General features: G+C 52.1%; 5 protein-coding genes across 5 annotated transcripts; 2 read left to right on the top strand and 3 right to left on the bottom strand.

The window, feature by feature from the left end:
- Nucleotides 1–549: 549 nt before the first annotated feature.
- DSM5745_08283 (EF hand domain protein) lies at nt 550–4,763 on the top strand (the record flags this gene model as incomplete). Its single annotated transcript, XM_026750299.1, has 6 exons — nt 550–562; nt 682–836; nt 910–1,033; nt 1,113–1,301; nt 1,365–4,675; nt 4,734–4,763. The coding sequence occupies 6 exons, from the start codon at nt 550–552 to the stop codon at nt 4,761–4,763; spliced, it is 3,822 nt and encodes a 1,273-aa protein (XP_026601303.1).
- A 674-nt stretch (nt 4,764–5,437) lies between these two features.
- DSM5745_08282 (plasma-membrane proton-efflux P-type ATPase) lies at nt 5,438–8,479 on the bottom strand (the record flags this gene model as incomplete). Its single annotated transcript, XM_026750298.1, has 4 exons — nt 5,438–5,559; nt 5,614–7,714; nt 7,768–7,998; nt 8,060–8,479. The coding sequence occupies 4 exons, from the start codon at nt 8,477–8,479 to the stop codon at nt 5,438–5,440; spliced, it is 2,874 nt and encodes a 957-aa protein (XP_026601302.1).
- Nucleotides 8,480–9,383: 904 nt separating this feature from the next.
- Nucleotides 9,384–11,270, top strand: DSM5745_08281 (uncharacterized protein; the record flags this gene model as incomplete). Its single annotated transcript, XM_026750297.1, has 9 exons — nt 9,384–9,414; nt 9,465–9,568; nt 9,621–9,882; nt 9,939–9,969; nt 10,025–10,106; nt 10,162–10,199; nt 10,250–10,347; nt 10,403–10,794; nt 10,902–11,270. 9 exons carry the CDS (start codon nt 9,384–9,386, stop codon nt 11,268–11,270), a joined length of 1,407 nt encoding a protein of 468 aa, XP_026601301.1.
- Nucleotides 11,271–11,561: 291 nt separating this feature from the next.
- DSM5745_08280 (origin of replication complex subunit 5 family protein) lies at nt 11,562–13,321 on the bottom strand (the record flags this gene model as incomplete). Its single annotated transcript, XM_026750296.1, has 3 exons — nt 11,562–12,731; nt 12,790–13,167; nt 13,235–13,321. 3 exons carry the CDS (start codon nt 13,319–13,321, stop codon nt 11,562–11,564), a joined length of 1,635 nt encoding a protein of 544 aa, XP_026601300.1.
- An 821-nt stretch (nt 13,322–14,142) lies between these two features.
- Nucleotides 14,143–17,795, bottom strand: DSM5745_08279 (putative RNA-binding protein; the record flags this gene model as incomplete). Its single annotated transcript, XM_026750295.1, has 5 exons — nt 14,143–15,257; nt 15,335–16,274; nt 16,337–16,550; nt 16,762–17,219; nt 17,520–17,795. The coding sequence occupies 5 exons, from the start codon at nt 17,793–17,795 to the stop codon at nt 14,143–14,145; spliced, it is 3,003 nt and encodes a 1,000-aa protein (XP_026601299.1).
- Between the last annotated feature and the right edge of the window lie 1,406 nt (nt 17,796–19,201).

Raw genomic sequence — 19,201 nt, 5'->3', positions numbered from 1 at the left:
GAGCATGGTTACCCACATACCAGAAAGGTATCTAATATCTATGCTCATTGAATGCGGAGTACACGAGAGCAATCATAATGGATCCCGAGCAAATTACATAGCTTCGAGCAAATCAGACAGTCGGTGGTGCCATTGTTGGGGTTTTAGACTGCATACTGGCCCCCAGGAACAGGAGGTCGAGGAGAGCGGCACTGACCGCCCTGCCAACGCGGCCCCCCTCGAAAGACATCACGAGTGGTTCTTGACCCAGACCAGACGCCTGCTCACTCCAACCAAGACCGCAATTCTAATAATAATTTCCCTACCTACTCCATTTCCCCCTTGGGAGCTTCTACACAAATTCTTTCTCATTTTGCTCTGCGTGGGCTCAACTAAGTGGCTTCCCTCTTTCGAACTCCGTACCCCATAGCTTCCATACCCCGAGACAGCTGTCGCCTGGTCCGTCCATCCATGCCCGTCTAGTGACATCCGTGACGGCCCGCTTCGTACAATCATTCCGCATATAACGTCGGATTCCAAGGAGGAACTTGCTCCTTGCGAGCTATCATAATGGCTGACAATTGTGAGTTCCGACCACCATAACCTGCCTCATTGCGGGGAGCCAGCCCTCACCCTCTCAGGGGACCGGATGGGGGCATGATGACGAACGGAACTGACGGACGGATGTTGCTCCCTTAACAGCGCGCCAACCGAGTCTGAACTTGACTCCTGAAGAGAAGCGAGTCTTTTACCAGCTCTTCCAAGTCGCCGATACGACAAACCTAGGCGTCATTACAGGCGAGATCGCCGTCCCGTTCTTCGAGAAGACCAAGCTTGCCCCGGAAACCCTCGGATTGGTATGTCGAAACCCCAGCTTCCGCAGCATCGGACGCCCTCCTCTAACTGTTGGTTTCATCTCGTCGGTACTAGATATGGCAAATTGCGGATAGGGAGAACAGGGGGCTTCTGACTCCCTCCGGGTTTGGCATCGTGATGCGATTGATCGGGCACGCCCAGGCTGGTCGCGCACCAACGGATGAATTGGCACTACAACGTAAGTGGTCTTACGGTCTCGAAAACTGCTCCTTTCAAGAAGCGATCCCGTATTTATGCGTCATGCTAATCAACTACAGCCGGCCCGTTACCCAAGTTTGATGGCATTCCGATTGATGCCGCTATTCCGTCTCCGCGCGATGCCGGTGCAAGCAGTCCACAACCAGCCTCTGGTCCCATCCGAGTCCCGCCTTTAAACCCTGAAGATATCAACAAGTTCGTTGCTCTGTTCGAGAAGTCTGACGTCGCCAGAAGCGGAACCATATCTGGTAAGCAAACATTAGCCCAAATAGTGTATCTCGCCTTCATTGACATGTGAATCTCTATTGTAGGTGAAACTGCAAAACAGATCTTCGAACGCGCAAGGCTTCCGAATGAGATTCTCGGCCGGATATGGACCCTAGCCGACACTAAGCAACGGGGAGTACTCGATGCGACGGAGTTCATTATCGCCATGCACTTGTTATCATCGTATAAATCTGGCGTTATGAGAGGAATTCCCCAAGCGCTGCCGCCTGGCCTATACGAAGCAGCCGCTCGACGAGGTGGCGGTCGGCCTTCTTTCAGTGGACCACGGCCTGGACTCGATGTTCCTCCTGTTCCCGCAATTCCTAAGCAGTTTACAGGTCCCCAGAGGACTCAGAGTCCGCTCAGCAGACAACAATTCGGGTCTCCTCTCTCTGCGCAATCGACGGGTGGTGACTGGCTAGTTTCTCCGCAGGAGAAGCTTCAGTTCGACAACTACTTTAACACCGTTGACACGACAAAATCCGGGCTTATTAGCGGCGACCAAGCTGTAGCATTCTTTACGAAAGCACAGTTACCCGAGGAGACCTTGGCGCAGATTTGGGATCTTGCGGATATCGATGCTGACGGCCAACTGACGAGAGATGAATTTGCCGTGGCCATGTATTTGATTCGCCAGCAGTTTACGAACAAGGGACCCTTACCTCACACTTTACCCCCCGCGCTGATTCCGCCGAGTATGCGTCGACCAAGCTCTACGCACGCGGCGCCGGTTCCTGCTCCAGTCCCTGCTCCGGCTGCAGCACCGTCCCACCCTCCTGCCCCCGTTCAGACTGCTGCGGATGACCTCTTCGGTCTCGACCCATTCGCAACCGGGCCTGCAGCCCCGGCCCCGGCTCCTGCTCAAGTTCCACAGTCAACGGGCAACTCGAACTCTCCTTTTGCAACACCGAGCTCACCACTCCACCCAAGGTCCCCACCGGGTACCGCAAACGCATTCAAGCCTTTTATTCCCACTTCAACCTTCGGTCAGAGTTTACAACCACAGGCGACGGGTGCATCATCCGTTCCCTCAACGTCTAGAACACCTCAACCGGCGGACGACCTTCTTGGAGATAACGATCCCGAAGAGTCTAACAAGTTGACCCATGAGACTACCGAGCTTGCGAATCTTTCCAATCAGATTGGCTCCCTCGCGAATGAGATGCAAAACGTCCAGACGAAGCGAAGCGCTACCGAGCAAGAATTGTCTCAAACTTCCCAGCAGAAACGTGACTTCGAATCTCGTCTTGCGCAGGCTCGGACAATGTACGAACAAGAGGTAAAGCATTTTAAAGCCTTGGAAGAACGCCTGAAAACCTCAAAAGCGGAGACGACCAAGCTGCAGTCGGAGTATGCTCTAATTGAAGGCAGCAGACAGGATCTGCAAAGCCAGTACAACCAGGTTTCTGCTGCCCTCGCAGCCGATCAGCAGGAAAATGCAAGCCTAAAGGAGAAGATCCGGGAAGCCAATGCAGCAGTCGCTCAGCTGAAGCCTGCATTAGAGAAAATTCGTTCCGAGGCACGCCAACAGAAGGGTCTAGCAGCTATCAACAAGAAGCAATTGGCTACCGTAGAGGGAGAACGGGATAAGATTCAAGAAGAGATTGATGACTTGTCCAAGGAGCAACCAGCAGAGCCCGAGAGGGTTGCGTCCCCTGTCAGCAATCCTCCCGCTGTTGCAAGCCCGGCTACCTCTACGACTAGCCAGCATACTAACCCCTTCTTTAAACGCACGATGACTGGCTCAAGTGAGAGCAACAATATCACTTCGCCGCAGATTTCGAACGATCAACAACGCGCCTTTGATAGTCTCTTTGGTCCATCTTTTGGTGCTGCTCCAGCAACGGCTGTGACTCCGCCTCCCCCGACCTCGTTCCGCGCCGACTCCCGAGCGGAATCAGCAAGGTCTCCATCCGGCTCTGGGGTTCCAACTCCTTCGATGTCCCCACCACCATCCTCTGCTGGAGCGTTCGGCTCAGAACCACCCGCGCCGGCTCTGTCCAGACAAATGACGCCGAACGCTCTTCCTTTGAGTGGAACGCTCTCTGACACCACTTCCACAATGGTTTCTCCACCAGCTAGTCGATTTGGTACTCAGGATGCATCTAGTGTTGGAACCCCTTCACAAGCCGGTGTCAGTGAGGCTCATCCTACCTCTACATCTCCTTTTGATGAGACAGAGGATTCAAAGGAGCGATTCCCAGCGATCCCCGGTGCTTTCGACACCCCTTCAGGAGCCACCACATCGCCAGGTAGTGAGGAGAAACCGATTGATGCAAAGGACCCAAGCTTCGACGAATTGTTTGGTGGGCCAGCTCATCAGCGGTCCAAGTCTCAACAAAATAATGATTTTGAAGAGGCCTTCGCTGCCATGAAGGGGCCGAACGCGGCCACTACAAACGGTGCGCCAGAGTCCGAGTTCCCACCTATCCACGAGATTGATGACGACGACGACGATGACAGCACCGATAGCGAAGCACAATTAGGCTTCGATGATAACTTCACGCCTGTTTTCCCCCAGAATCATGCGGCCTCGAATTCAGAACAAATCGAGCCCTCGCAACTTGCTGCTTTCCCAACTCCGGGAGCTGCCAGTACTCCATCTGCGCCGCCTCCTCCTGCCGAGTCACAACCCAGTCCTCCTAAGTATGACGAAGAAGCCGAAAAGCAGGCCCCAGGGAATATGCCACCGGAGTTCGGTGGCTTGCTCCCAGAGAGAGGTGACCCAACTCAAGCCCCAGATGCTCCTCATTCCGTAGAGACTTCAACCGGGGCGCCGATTGTCGGCGGAGCGGCTCAACATGAGGACACCAAATCATCTCCGTCAGCACAAGCTCCAAGCGGAAGCAAGGCTCCTGATTTTGAAGCTGCTTTCTCCGGGCTAAACCTCGCCCCTGCCAAGGAGGCGGACGACGATGATGATGATGACGACGATTTCCCACGATCTGAGGGCAAGCCCAACATGGATTTCGATTTCTCATTTGACTCCGCAGCCGCTCAACAGCAAAAGGCTGCTCCTCCCGCTAGCGCGCATGGAAACGTGAGCTCCGACTTCTTCAGCTTCGATCAAAATGCCCCTGCTTCCACGTCTTCTGGCGCTGCCAATCCCGCCGCCAAACCAGAAGACCATGACTGGGACGCGCTCTTTGCCCCGCTAAATAACATGAAATCGCCTGGTGCCGAGGCAACAAACGGAGCAGCGCCTTCAACTTCCTCTCCCGATCCAAAGCAGCCCGGCTGGGCCCTTCAAAATGAGACACAAGATGACCCGAACCTCCAGCGTTTGACGGGAATGGGCTTCCCTAGAGACGCCTCTCTTGCCGCCCTGGAACAATTCGACTACAACATCGACAAGGTATGTGACTGTTCTCTTTAAGCTCTGAAGGCCCTCGGCTGATCTCTTACCACAACAGGCCATCGATCATCTCACGTCCAAAGCGTGATTTTTACCCACGTTCACCATATCCAACCCCACCTACTCGGAAGGACGTCCTACTTTCCAATACAATCCAACCCGCCCTATCTATCAATGCACATAGTCTAATCCTCTCATTATCGAACCCATTTCCCTTTTGTCTCTCTCCTTCTATATTTTAGCCTTGCCATCACTTGACACTCTACGTTTCTACTGTATCTTTTTTTTTTTTTTTCAGTTCGCAAAGTGTCATGTACATTCATGCCTCCATCCCCTTGTCGTGGCTACCAATTCATAGCGGTCGATACTTCCCTATAAACTTACCCTACCTGTATGGCTACCACATGTAATCTAGGATCGGGCTATGAGACCGCGAGAACGCCGGAGTATCCGGCCGTTAGCTCTAATAAAACTAATTCGTATAACTGCTTGTCCGCGGGTTACGAGAAAGGCCGTAGATCTTATCGAGAAAACGTTGCGCAGGTCGTGCAAATATTGGTGGCTCAAAAGATGACCCCGATTGCAGGAGAAAGCGTCGAGTGATGGACATAAGATTGTGTGTTGATTGACTAGGGCTTCACGATGTGAATATTCTATATTCTAGTACTGCCAAATGCCAGCACTCTTACCACCCAGTTTCGAGAAGCCTCAGGCACGGGACGCATAACAATAGAATACGCCATACATGTTACTTGTCCATCCTCAACACTGCCCACGCTCTTCAAGGGGTTTATCTAGTTTATCTGCCTTCTGTGCAAGATCCTCCTTTTCAGCTGTTCTTGAATACAAGTCGTGTTGCAATGCTCGCCGCTGCAAAGCAACGACTGCTATCATAGTTAGCTCGGACCCAAACTGAAAGGCTGGCTGGAGACATTTACCGAGATCATCAAGAACTTGTTGAGACACTGATTTCCTTTTACGGAAAAATTTGCCGTGCATGATATCGTCAAAGGCTTTGGAACGCTGCAGCAGGAAGTAGACGCCGCCCATAACGCAAAAAACACCGAATGAAAATACCCAGATACGGATGATAGCGACGATTGATGTCTGTCCACCAACGAACCAGCCGAAGTAGCAGAAGAAGCTTGCGACCAGATCCACAACGAAGACTGCCGCTGCCAGCTGCCACGAGGGTAAAGAGGACCAGAACGGGCCATTGGCTCTGGTAATAAAGATCAACCAATTCTCAGTGAGGGAGATTTCGAGAAAGAGAACTTCGTCGCGTTTCCCGTAGTTTTGCACGATTCCTGCATGTTCTCCCGCATTCATCATTGTGGTCAGCGCAATCCACGTTCCTGCGGCGAGGACGATACCCAGTATGACGGACAGACCCCACAATTTTGGGAGATTCCATTTCACAGGGTCCTTGGAGTACGGCGCATTGTCGTAAGCTATTGCCAGAGTTGCGATATCTGCGAAAATTGCAATAAACACCACCAACTGCAAGTTCAGGCTTTCATTCATTGTGGCAATCCATAGACCAAGAAATATCTCGAGATGCAGAGACAACGCAATTCGATATATCACATATGCATGCATGCGATGGAATATCTGACGAGAAGTCTTTAGAGCGTCGATGATTGCTGATAGACCAGGGGCAAGGAAAACAATATCAGCGGCGGACCGGGCAGCGTCTGATGCGCCTTCCACAGCAATTCCAGTGTCTGCCTTTTTGAGCGATGGTGCGTCATTGACGCCATCCCCCGTCATTGCCACCAAGTACCCTCGTTGCTGCAGGATGTCCACGACGTTATACTTATGCTGAGGCCATACCTCCGCAAACCCATCCGCTGCTTCAACAAAGTTGTAGAGCTCAGAGCCGGTCATGTCACCGCCACCTCCAAGGCCGAGTTTGTCCGAATTATAGACGTTTGTTCCCAGCCCTAACTCACGTGAAGTTTCTCGGGCGATTGGTACAGCATCTCCCGTAAGCATTTTGATTGATAATCCCAGTGTTTTTGCTTCATTTATTGTCGCTGCGGTGTCGTCGCGTGGAGGGTCAGAGCAAGGCACTATCCCAAGAATCTCCCATTCCTTGTCCGCAGGTTTCCGAGCAACTCCAAGGGAACGGAAACCACGTGTAGCAAAATCGTCCATTTTAGCGGTATACTCTTCCTCGACGTCGCTTGGTATCTGCTGATCCTCGGAGACGGTCTTGAGAACCCACAAAGGCGCTCCCTTGACGCAGATGATCTCCTGGCCCTCCGGAGATACCACAACAGCTGTGACCTTCTTGGAGACTGGATCAAATGGGCGGAATTCGCGAACTTTGTATTGCGAAAGAGCTTCTTTGGCGCGCGGGTAATTGGGGAGTGCTTTGATAAACGCCCTGTCAATAGCATCCATTCCCTTCAACTTTCTTGAAGCGGCCAAGCAAGCAGTCAACATGAGGTCATTGGGGTCCACTCCAGTCACTGTATAAGGGTCGGACAGTGTTAATTTGTTCTTGGTTAGGGTCCCGGTCTTGTCAGAGCAGAGAACCTCTACTCCCGCCAGAGATTCTATTGCGGATAGTCTCTGTACTATCGCCTGCCTTTTGGCAAGATAGGCAGCTCCTACAGCCATGGTGGTGGTAACAACTGCAGGAAGACCAACCGGTACGCCGATCATTGTGATGGCCAGCGTGAATTCGAGGATAATGATGATTTGATTTGAACGGTAAAAAGACGACACCCAGACAACGATCAAGGTAAGCACCACCAGGACGAGAAGCGTAGCGCCGATATTGTTGAGTACCTCCGTGAAGTGGCCGGAATTTGACGATGCAGACTTGACCAGCGCCGCTGTTGTCCCCATAAACGTCTTATCTCCAGTAGCCGTGACAACGAGGTATGCATGACCACGCTTAACCACGGATGAGGCGTAGCAGACTTCATCCTTGCACTTGTTGACGGCTAGGGATTCACCGGTTACTGAAGATTGGTCGATCTGCAGTAAGAGGTTTGTCCTAACGCGGCCGTCGGCGGAGACAATCGTGCCCTGCCAGGAGTAAGCTTTTGTGGCGCTCAAAAACATCACAAAATGGGCATTACCTCCTCGATTTTCAAAACATCACCCGGTACAACTTCGGCGGCGTCTATTTCGCTTATTCGACCATCGCGGACCACGATAGCTTTGAGCGCCAAGGACTTTTTGAGCTCGTCCACTATCGACCCTGCTTGATATTCCTGGACGAAGCCGACAGTGGCGTTGAGAAGAAGTAGAGCGCAGATGACGCCAAAATCCACCCAGTCTCGTAACCCAATTGCTAGGACTGCAGCGGCCTAGAACCGATTAGTGCCCAGAAACTGTGGAAGTTGGGTTAGAATAGCTTTTGTGACTAACCTCCATCACGAACTGAACGGGGCCAACAAAGAAGAATAAGAACTTTTTGAACAAGTTCTCCTTTTCCTCTTTCAGCTGGTTGGGTCCGTACTTCTTGCGGCGCTGTGTGGCCTCAACTGTAGTAAGACCGGTTTTGATGTCGGTGTCAAACTCCGCCTCCGTCGCAGCAGATGTCTGCTCCCCAGGATCCAAACTCTTTCTATGAGGGCACCCGTCCAGAATCTCAAGCTCGTCGATAAGGCTGTCGATATCCTGCTCTCCATCTTCATCGGCATCATCATCGGTGCAGGTCATGGAAGGGATCTTTTCTGAAGATAAAAGGACAGTCTTCGCTTCACTGGTGTCCATTTCGCCAGTTCGCATAACAGCGGGCTGGGGAGCCCTGAAAGGGTTGGTCGAGTTGACGTTCGGAGCATCCATCGGCCGTCGAGGTAAAGATGCAGGCGTAGAAAATATACTCCGCCTCAAGGTAACAGTACAAGGCAAGTGAAGTACTTGAGGGCGGATGGTAAATTCAACATAACTCACAGACCGAGTGAGGCGCACACAGGTTCCGACTCCCAAGTCGTCATGGAAAGAGCTGGCAGTTATGGAAGGAAGGGCATAGCGACCGGAAAGGCGTCCATCGAAGCTTCCTTAACCTCCATACTGGACTCGCACTCTCGGCGTGGTCATCAATCGTCAACTATAATGTCAGTCAAGCCAGTGCGTTCGAGGCCACGCATCTGCATCTGCATATGTATATATCTGCGGAACAGACCCAGTAGTACGTGGGCAGGTATCGCATCTCACATCGAAACACCTCCTCAGACGTAGCCCTGACATTATTATCCGCGGATTTAAGGATACAGCCCTGTCTCCGGCCATACCAACGGACATAGGCCAGCTTTTATGGGAATGCCGAAGGAAAGGCGAAGCAGCGAGATGGACTGCAAAGACAAAAGAAACACTAGAAGGCAGTTTTGGGCGACTGGCCAACCAAAACGTAGGAAATGCTGACATAATCCGGTATCGACGTCACGGGAAGAAAACGCAGAGTTTCAATCTCAAAGACGCCCTTTCAAAGTCATCTCGAAAATATAATTCGGAGTATCGTGCAGGAGAATGTTAGCTGTCGAGTCATTCTTTCCGACTGCATTTCTCTAGGAGCAGACATGTTGGGTAGCCTGAGGACCGGAGACACATTTAATCAGTATGTATGCTCCGAACCCTAGCCACCAACACTGCCCTGACAGCCGAGCAAGTTGTTGCGAGCAAGTTGTGCTCTATATCCATCTTCGTGCTATATCTGTTACAGAGTAGTGATACTCTTCTGTTGTCAGACATGAACCGAGAAATCCCAGGGTTCTACTACGGTAATGATCCGAAGACTTTATTTTTGAAAATATCGCTGACTCGCGTATAGATCCGGAGAAGAAGAAGTACTTTGCAATTCAGGCAAACCACAAATCTGCCCCAGGATCTCAGTACTCCCAAGACGCTGTCAAGCGAAAACGCGCTGACCAGGAGGTTGGTATATACTTGTCTTTCGACCTTGTTTCTCGTACTGACCTTCCGCTAGAAACGCCAACGGAAAGCTCGCCTGGTTCAGAGGTACGAGAAGGAAAAGATCAAGAGAGCAGCATGCCTGCAACATCCTCTCCTTCAGGCCCAGAGGGAAGTTGGGGAGCCTGCTGTATCCAGGCTGGTCGATCACGAACAAAGAGGTTTGGCATATGCTAGCCAATTACGACGAAAACAGTTACATCAGTTCGAACCCTGGCCAGATCAATATACCATCAAGCATGTTGTGCGCAATCCGCGGTCCGGAATCTTGATTGCCAGTAAGCACTGCGCATGCATCCTTCGCCGTACTCAACCAGGCTGACCATACCCGCAGGTGGACATCGCGGCGGCGAGTCGTCAGTGTCGTAAGTTGAGCCTTGCCTCCGCGAGGACATGACATTGACAGCTGCTCCGCATCAGTGTTTGCTTCCCGGACTGTGATCAGGAGACATGGACGTACAATCGAACCATGGAGCGTCTGCTCTTCAAAGAACCATACAGGGTACGTCGGCAAGTCAGATTAACTGGCCCTCCATGGCGCTGATGCAGCTGCGCAGCTTTCATCACTCTCCTTGAGCCAGACTGGATACCTTCTGTGAGGATTCGCCTATCCATTTGCTCGCTCAACACGACTAATAAGAGCAGAGCGACGATGGACAGTGGTCCAAACGGCGACTCTTTCCTCGCGCCACGAATGCTCCCTGACCCTGATGAAGGCGGGGACTATCGATGGCCGCCATTCTGTGCGCAATGATCCCCTCCACCAACCACGCTCAGCCCTACTAACACGCGGAACAGTCTCTCACCCCATCCGCATCCACACCACCTCCTCCCTCTGGTGCTCCGCGCCATCCCCAACAAGCGACGTTCCCCGCTTCGCAGTCGGCACATCCGACGGCCTCTACACCCTAGAAGGCCTGGGAAGCTACTGGACACTTTCCAAAAAGCCTTTCCCCAGCGACAAGGCCTCAGGGAATCCCAAGAAACGCCGCACGGATTCATCTCATGCACTCATCACAGCCGTCGAATGGCTCTCTTCGGACGTAATCGCAGCCGGCCTCAAGGACTCTACTATCTTCCTCCACGATGTCCGATCTGGCGGAAGCGCAGCTAGACTCCAGCACCCTCATGCAGTAAAGAAGATCCGCAAGCTTGATCCCTATCGGATCGTTGTTGCCGGTATAAACTCGGTATGCACACCGTCTTATGCCCCAAGCCCCAAGCCCCAAGCCCCGAATCCCCATCCTCTCCGTCTGCTTGCCATGTTCATTCAATCTCACAAAAAATACCTGCACAGCTCCAAATGTACGACATCCGCTACCCCCCAAACAACCTCCAACGAAACCCCAACCCCAACAAAGCCAACCACACCTCCACCCGCCCGTACCTAACCTTCTCAACCAACTCTTCCGAAATAATCCCGGATTTCGATATCAGTCCTGAGCTGGGGCTTCTTGCTAGCGCATCCCCTACCGACCACGATCGCACAGTGCAGCTCTATTCCCTCCGCACCGGAGATCAGATCGTCTCGCCGCTCACTCGCTACCGATACCGGGACGCGATCCGATCCGTGTGTTTTGAATCCGGGGATCAGTCGACGCATGGACCGCAGACGCCTGGTTTGCTGGTTTGTTCGGAGGCGACGGTTGATGAGTGGATTTGGTGAAATCAGTCCTGACGGGCGGACGGAGATCAATGGTCGCCTCGTGGAATGAAACACAATCCTTGAACTACGAATGCTGAGATAGCGCATGATGGATTATGGACATGGCTCATGAGATATATGGATGGTCTTGCAGTGTTGGTTTGGTAAATGTATTGGTATTCAAGCAAGCCTTACCCGCAGGTATTTTGCCAGTACCTGCCTATTTATAACGCCAGATATGCATGCTATGGTTACATCAAAATAAGAAAAATGGAAACAAATTCGTAACAAGTACTCCGCCAAAAAGAATTCCTAATCAAGCCCACCAGCTAACCACTCCCCAACCTCAACTCCGATTCCCTTCGCCATCTCCCCAATCCAGTCGCCCGAGACATTCACGCACCATTTCTCTCCGACGTCCGCTGAGGTATTTCCGCTGTTGACACCTGCCGAACCCAGACCCAAGCGGCTACCGCTTGCACGTCCAGCCGCTGGGACAATTAGCCGTAGACGGCGTAACGTGGCGAGTTCAGAGTAGATCGAGTCTGCAATCGCAGTAAGCCGTAGCGGGTTCGCTGGCGGATTGGGATCAATAGCGTGGTATATCGCGATGAGTCGTTCTAAGGGGAAAGGACGAGCAGTGAGGATTGTTGATGGACCGGTGATACCGGGGCCACCGCCTGCGGCGGAGGTCGTGGCGGAGGTAGTAGCAAAGGCATTTTCGAGAATGGATTTAGTGATACGAGTCTTTGTCCGCTTGCCGAGCCCTCTTCGGCGTTTGGCCGGCGCTTGTGCTTCCTTGTCTTCTGCTGCTTGCGCTTGGGAGAGGACCTTGAGGCGGCGTCGGTGATGAGCGCGTTTGTTTCGCGCAGACAAGGATGAAGAGGAGAATTTTGAGAAGAAGATTGTGTCCAATCTTTGCGGAGTGTGAGAGGCTAGATATGCGGAGGTGAGAACGAGAGTAGCGAAGTAGGGTAGGCTGGGAAGAGGCGAAGGCGCGGAGACAGCTGATAATAGCGATGAGGGCTTGAGGAGTGAGCCATTCGCGGTGGTGATTGGAGCATCTTCCGTGACAATGCGATGGACTAGAGCTGCCTCGCCCTGGCGCCTAAATAAGGAACGATTTTTGACTAGAAGTCGGGAGAAGTCCCAGTCCTCGTTGCCGCCGGGCGGAGTTTCGCCGCTGGTGATCGGGGACACAAATTGCGGCCACAGTTTCTCGCAGATAGACTTGAACACCGTTATTGAGCTTGCTGTTGGGCCAACCAGGGAATCATAGACAGCGGAGACGAAGTAGGGGTACAATTGCGATGACGTTCCCACCGGTAGACCAAACACAGCCGGCGCCCCCGCGTTTAGAATGATAGTAGTTGCTTGCTCGCGAGTGTACGGTGGGAAGCTGATATGCGGGACACCTGTGGCCTGTAGGAAAAGCGGACGAGGCGTGGCACTGAGGATCAAGACGACGGAGAGGGATGGAATCTGCGAGGTGATGAACGGTTAGCGCATTTGCGACCAGGAGAGTCATCTTCCAACGTACCATTTCTCCCAGCCTTGCCAACGCAGACAGCAGTGTAGGCGGCGCTTCTCGCTGTTTATCAATCCCATCCAGAACCAAAACGAACTTCTCGACCGGTGTCCCAGGGTTCGAAGCGAGGCATTCGCCCAGCAGAACCGCAAGGGAGCTGACATGCTCGCATCTTCCTTTTCCGAATCGCTCCCATTCATCCTTGCGCCCCAGCGCATTCAAAGTAGCCCATAATATCTTTGTCAACAAATGCCGACCTGTAATGCATTCGGGACTCCGAACAATGGCGTGCGGTACTCCGAGGAGTGCAAGGACGTTGGTAACGATGGTTGACTTGCAGGTGGCGGATATTCCGTGGGCAACAATCGTAGATGGGCTAGAAATTCCGAGCTACGTGAAAGATGAGCGTAAGTTTGGGGGCTTTCCTGGTATGGTAGGGATCCTTTGGGCTGCTCACTGCAAGTAGACTTGCGAGCTGCCGCGATTGGACTTCCCGACAAGGCCATTGCGGGCTCAGGGACTGAGAAATCTCCGCCGGTAGCATCGGATAAAATCTGCCTGGGCTTAAAGCTCCGTATAGAGTGTACGCAACTGAAAACGTAACTTTGCCCCAGAAGTCTTGCAAGAGTTTAATCGAAACCACGCGCAGAACCGACAAACATACCCAGAGTCACGTGCTGATAACGAATCAAGATGAGAGCGGACTCGAGGTCACAGGTACTACTTTTGAATCGAGATTGATGTAACGAGTAGATTCTACCGCTATGGCTAGATGGTACATGGATGAAAGAAAAAATCAAGTAAATGCAGAACAAAGAGATCCAGAGAGACAGAAGATATCTTGGCTAGCTGTCTGAAGGTATGGATACATCTATTCTACCGCATGTTCTGGTGCCAAAACGGGGAGTAATGGTATCGGAAACGATAGGCGATTCATCCCAATACGCATAGAAAAAGATGTGGAAAGGCGAGGCAGAGATGGTCCTTGTATAGCAGCGAGACCTCACAAGGCCGGTTCTCGTTCTCCGTAAAAGCCAACAAACAGTTGACGCGGAGAAAACATAATCAGCAAAAAGAAAAGCATACGAAGCATCTCAAGTGTCATCGTCATCCGACGTAAACGAAAGCATTCAAAAAGTTCGTGGAAATACAAGACAGAATAGGCGTGGTATCCGTCAAGAAAAGGACCAGAAGATGCAACGTGAGTGCATAAAAGATAAAAAGGTCTTGGTATGGTATCAATTCCCCGATGCGACAGCGTGTCGAGGGGTAGCCGTTAAATCGTCAAAGATCGTAGCATCATGATTGTATGAGTACAGTTCAGCAGGCAGTGAACCAGTCAACCGTGGGCGCCGAGACGACGGATCAGTGGAAGTACGAAGCGTACTGTGGTTGGGCGCCGAGATTGCTATTCGGCTGCTGGAACCCGGCGGCATTATAGACACCAGAGGAGTTCTCGCCAGCACCAGACAGTGCGTTCGAGTTAGGACCGGCACCAGCCGTCGGGACGAAGATCTGATTTCCAAATTGCGCGCCAGAAACAGAATAAGAGGAATGTTGATACACAGATGTTGTCTTGTGAGACGTCTGCAATGGGCCTGGGGGAAGTTGGACCGAGTTCATTTCGTTCGGCGTTGCTTGGCCACTAGTCGCAGCGCTGCTCCTGCCGGAGTTATCTGCCGCTATCTTGCTCGCAATGCGGCGCCCGTGCGGGGTGTTGCGAATTGAAGGTAGGATGGGTTCGACGGCTTTAACAACGCGGATGCGAGTCTCAGGATCAGCAAAGTCTATGGCAGTCTGGACAACGTAGTTCGCGTAACCATCGCGAAGCAGTCTATCCAGTTCGCCACCAGTTAGCATTTCGTCAATCATGCGCCGGCGCATTCCTGGCTCCGCTGTTCGTAGACATTTCTCGATGACATTCGAGCTGAACTTCTGCCTTGACAAAGCAGGAATTCTCCCAAGGAACGCGTGGCAGAGAGGATCCGTGAAGTGGCCTTCAGCAAGGTCGAGGATATACTGAACAACGTAATTTCCAAAGGGATCGATCACAAGGTCGAAGGCATTGTTTGTTATTTGCTCGATCAAGCCTGCCCGCTGATCGCCCGACGCATGGTCTATGCAGCGCTGAAGAACGCAGCACCCATGCCGATGGGTGCCAACCTTCACACACTGGGCGCCGACTGCATCGTAGATGAACTGAGACTGTTCCGCAGTGAGGTGATTCAGGCACTTTTGGATGACATGATTGCCATTCAGGTCCTGAACTAGCTCCACAACATGGTCCTTCAACGCGTAAATTACCGCCTGTGTCTGCTCGGTCGTGGAGATGGACTCGATCATCTTTTGTAAAGCTCTGGTACCATGTTGATTCAGTGCAATCTTAACAAGTTGTGGCGCGGCGTTGTTAATTAAAGCGGTACGTTGTTCGTCATTTGAGTACTCGAGCAGCTTCTGGCATAGGTAGTTCCCAAAGGGATCTAGAGATGGTAAGGAGTTAGTCAAGCCGGATCCGTTGCATGAACTTGTGCGTTCGTTAGACGTGGGGAAGACACACCAGTCATGAGTTCAACTACGTAGCGATGTGTCTCCTCAAAGATCATCTGAAGATGGTCCGCATTGCGCTCCTCCAGTTTCCGCTGTAGATACCTACAGCCATGTTGGTCCTTGCAGAGGCCATAAATCTCGCCGCGATAATCTTCAATGGGATTGTTTGGGAAACGAGAGAGCTGAGTCGAGTCCCCGTCCGCGTTCCTGCGTGATCCCGCAGGTTTAGCCTGATTGTCTGCAAGACGGTAGGCGGAATTTCCGTAATACTGGTTGGGCGCGAACGAGGGCGGGGGGTTGTACTGCGCATTGACCGGCACGGGCGGCATGAATTGCGGCGCACCGTAATAGTACTGAGTATGGTAGCTGGTCAGTGGAGCCTGCGGCATTGTGGCATGACCAGAGGTCGCTACGCCGAGTTGAGGTCCGAATGGAGGAGCACTAGGCTGCAAGGCCGTAGGCTGCGATCTAGGTGGATACGGCTTGGCTTCCTCACGCTCAGGAGAATCTTTCTGCTGACGAGGAGTGACAGCGCCGGCAGGAATTCTACCTAAGCTGGAGTTGTGCTGGTGATATTGCTCAGCGTGCTTCTTTGGAGGGGTAATCGCGGGATCAAAGCCTTCACCCTTGACTGTTGGCAGATCATTGGTTGAGTATGAGGATTGCAGAGGAACAGGCCGGCCAGATGCAGTAGGAGTACTAGACTCATGGTTGCCGTCAGTGGAGTAGAGCACCTTGACTTCCGAAGAGGGTCTCGAAGCGTGTCTGTTATGGGCAGCAGAGTGGTGGGATTCGTCCGCAGAACCGTTGATATGACCCAGACGATACATGCTCAGGGCGTTCTGGGGCATACTCTGATGTGAAGTACGGTGGCGGCTATGAGTATTCCAAGATTCGGGGTTAGGCGTCTTGGAGTTGGCGAGATCTAAAGCGTCCGAATTCGCAGAGAGCTAGATAACTGGTTAGCGATCGAGTTTGGGGTATGCAATGCGGAGACGTCATCATAACTTACAAGGCTCGAGCCGTCTCTACGGGATAGAGTGGGAAATTTGTCGTCTGGTTCAGTCAACTTGAGGTAGCTCTTGATGTCGGGAGTAGGAATCCTGTCTTCGTCCTTCAGAATTGACCGGTCGGCGTCGCTGTGGAGGAGATACTTGGCCGTGTTGAAGGTCTCAAGAGCAGAGGAACTGTTGAATCCAGAGGTGGGCATGGAGTAACGATGAATGCTATTAAAAACCAAGTTCAGCAACACAGGTCATTTCCATTGACCACTGCTTCAGTGAAAGGTTGAGAGTGAATAGAATGGGGTAATATAGGTTTTGTTGGGAAGGGTTGTGACATGAGGTGAATCAAAGAGGAATGAATGTTGACAAAAGGAGGACAATAGAGAAATCCCTCAATAGGCAACAATAGGCAACAATAGGAATAGGTACTTACGAGGGCCCTGGACGGAAGGGAGATGTGGGCTCGTTTCCAAAATCCTCCTTCTCGGAGTTTCTACGAGATCCTGGGACAGAATGAACGGCGAAGCGATTTGTTGGGGTCTGAGCTGAGTCGCGATTCAACTGACTTGGAGGACTGGTGACTGAGGAAGCAAAGACGTTGAAGAAACCCGGAGATGAGGTGACACTGGAAGTTGAAAAGCGAGTCGGGCGAGAAAAGGCTCCTGGAAAGCCGTTGTCACGATACTCTGGGGGAGTCGTGGGCTCGCTGACCGGTCCGGAAATACCAGCTTTGGCAAGATCCTTAGCTAATTGATTCATTTCCAACTGCTCTCTCTCGTGTTGCAAGTCAAGGAGCTTCATGTCTTCCTCAAACCTCCGCTTTTGCTCACGCATGTACTCAATGTGTTGCCGCTTCTTTTCAAACTGGAGATCAATGAGTGGTAGTTCAAGCTGTATGAGGAATTATGGGGCCAATAGTGAATGATGAACAGCGGGAAAGAGGTGATTCCAGAAGGGGTCAAACTGAGACAAGAAAGGAGAGAAATAACAATAGAAAGTCTCAACAGAATGAGGACAATGTGAGTATAAAGTGGAGTGAGCTGTGGGGGCTTATTGAGGACAATAGGCTGCAGGACAATAGCCTCAACAAAAGAGCCTCAACAATACCCCGCAAGCAAGGCATGCCGCGGAACACGGTGGTAGATAGTGCGGAGTATGGGGCATATATGGAACCTGGAGTGCCGAGCTTACCGAGGAGAGCAGATCTAGCGCATCGGGCATCTGAGGAGCGGGACCGACATTGTTCATGTAACTCCAAGAGGAGAGCTTGCTTGCATCGGTTGTAAAACGACGTTGAAGATTTGAACGAACGTCGCTCGAGGGCCTCGGGAAGGCTGAAACGAAACTCGAATGGCTTGGGGAAAGCGACGAGTAGCCAGGGAAGGGCGCCTCTGACGATGGAGGCGAGCGGGGAGAGGGAAATCGGAGCTCATCGAGACGTTCACTTAGTCCGTTTTTAAAGGCCATGATGGGCAGCCGCGTAGGGGACGATATTTATCACAGGACTATACACTCAGGCCAAGGGGAGGCAGCAGTCAGCTATGTCATGGTACGTTACGAACGATGGAAGAAGCGAAGCGTCTGGGAGCAAGAGTAGAAATGTCTGGACTGAGGCGACGTTTTGCAAGCACATTGGGGGCTCGAGATTAATAGTACAGGAATCGAAGCCAGCAGCGAGTGTGTGATTGTTGGCGGTGTGCCCTCTCTATCAGCGACTCATGTAAGGAGTCAAGTCCAGAGGGGCGGAGGGGTGATTTGGCGAAGCGAAGCTCGGAACAGAACAGCGACTCACCCACAATGAACGCCTCGATAGTTTGAGTTTCAGGGACGGGAAGAGACTTTGGATAGCCGCTGGTTGCCTGAACACGCAAGTAAGGACTGTCTGGAGGCGAAACCGCGAGCCCTTCACGCACTTTGGCAGTGCTCTTGAAAAATGCGGAGATCTCTCTGACGGTGTCTGAATCACCGCGTGGACTCTGGCCGGGACGCGCCCTCCCGTGTCGAGAGCGCCGAGATAGGGATAGCGATAAACGAATGGAAGTATATAAGGGAAGAATATGGCGGACAGGACAGATAGGAAAGGAAAAATAACTGTTATACAAGTGGCATGGGCTCCAAAAGAAAGGAGGGAGAGCAGAGACGAGGAGGGAGGGCGAGAGGGGAAAAGGAACGAAGTGGGCGGCGGCTGGGAAACCAAGCGGGGAGCGCCAGAGTGACTCGGTTTGCGCTCATTTAGGCAGTGCTCGCCCTGAGCATAGGGACGACTACGGCCAAGGCGTTCTTTCTCTTACCTTATCGTTGTTCCTTTCTTTTTCCTTTTCTTCTTTTTTTGTGATCTCTCCTTATTTTGCTCCGTAGACTAGCCTGTGCATTTGCTAATCGGGTCCTTGGGTGATGGCCAGAAAGTACCTTGGTCACAGTGATCTAGTCAATAATGATCGTGATAGTCGCTAATCTATGAAGGACGTGCTGTATACACCAGGCTGTCTATCTGTTCATAAATGATCGCCAGTAACTCAGATGGCAGATGAGGGATGGCTCGGCGAGATTACTCCGTACTCGGCATCTACCTGCTCTTGGTCCTTCTCGAATGACAACTCTCAGCACTGCAACACTTGTCGCGGAGAGATACCCCTGTCGCTATCAATGCTCCGTGCCTCGACAGACGATAATCCAGCTACTAGGGATTGTGATTGTGATCAGTGCGTTGGGACGCTGTCTGTTGGATGGGTCTGTTTCTAAGCCCAGGCTGATGAGCTGTCTTGCCTTTGCCAACCCTCCAGTCGATCATTCGGTTTCGATGGATCAAGAATTGAATCTTCCTGAGCGGTCGATTGTGATTCGGCTAAGCGCTGCTAGTGGTGACTAGGCCG

Source organism: Aspergillus mulundensis (genome assembly GCF_003369625.1).
Source record: "Aspergillus mulundensis strain DSM 5745 chromosome Unknown scaffold_9, whole genome shotgun sequence".
Classification (NCBI taxonomy): domain Eukaryota; kingdom Fungi; phylum Ascomycota; class Eurotiomycetes; order Eurotiales; family Aspergillaceae; genus Aspergillus; species Aspergillus mulundensis.
Note: the sequence above shows the minus strand (reverse complement) of the source record. Positions and strands in the feature narration are given on the sequence as shown.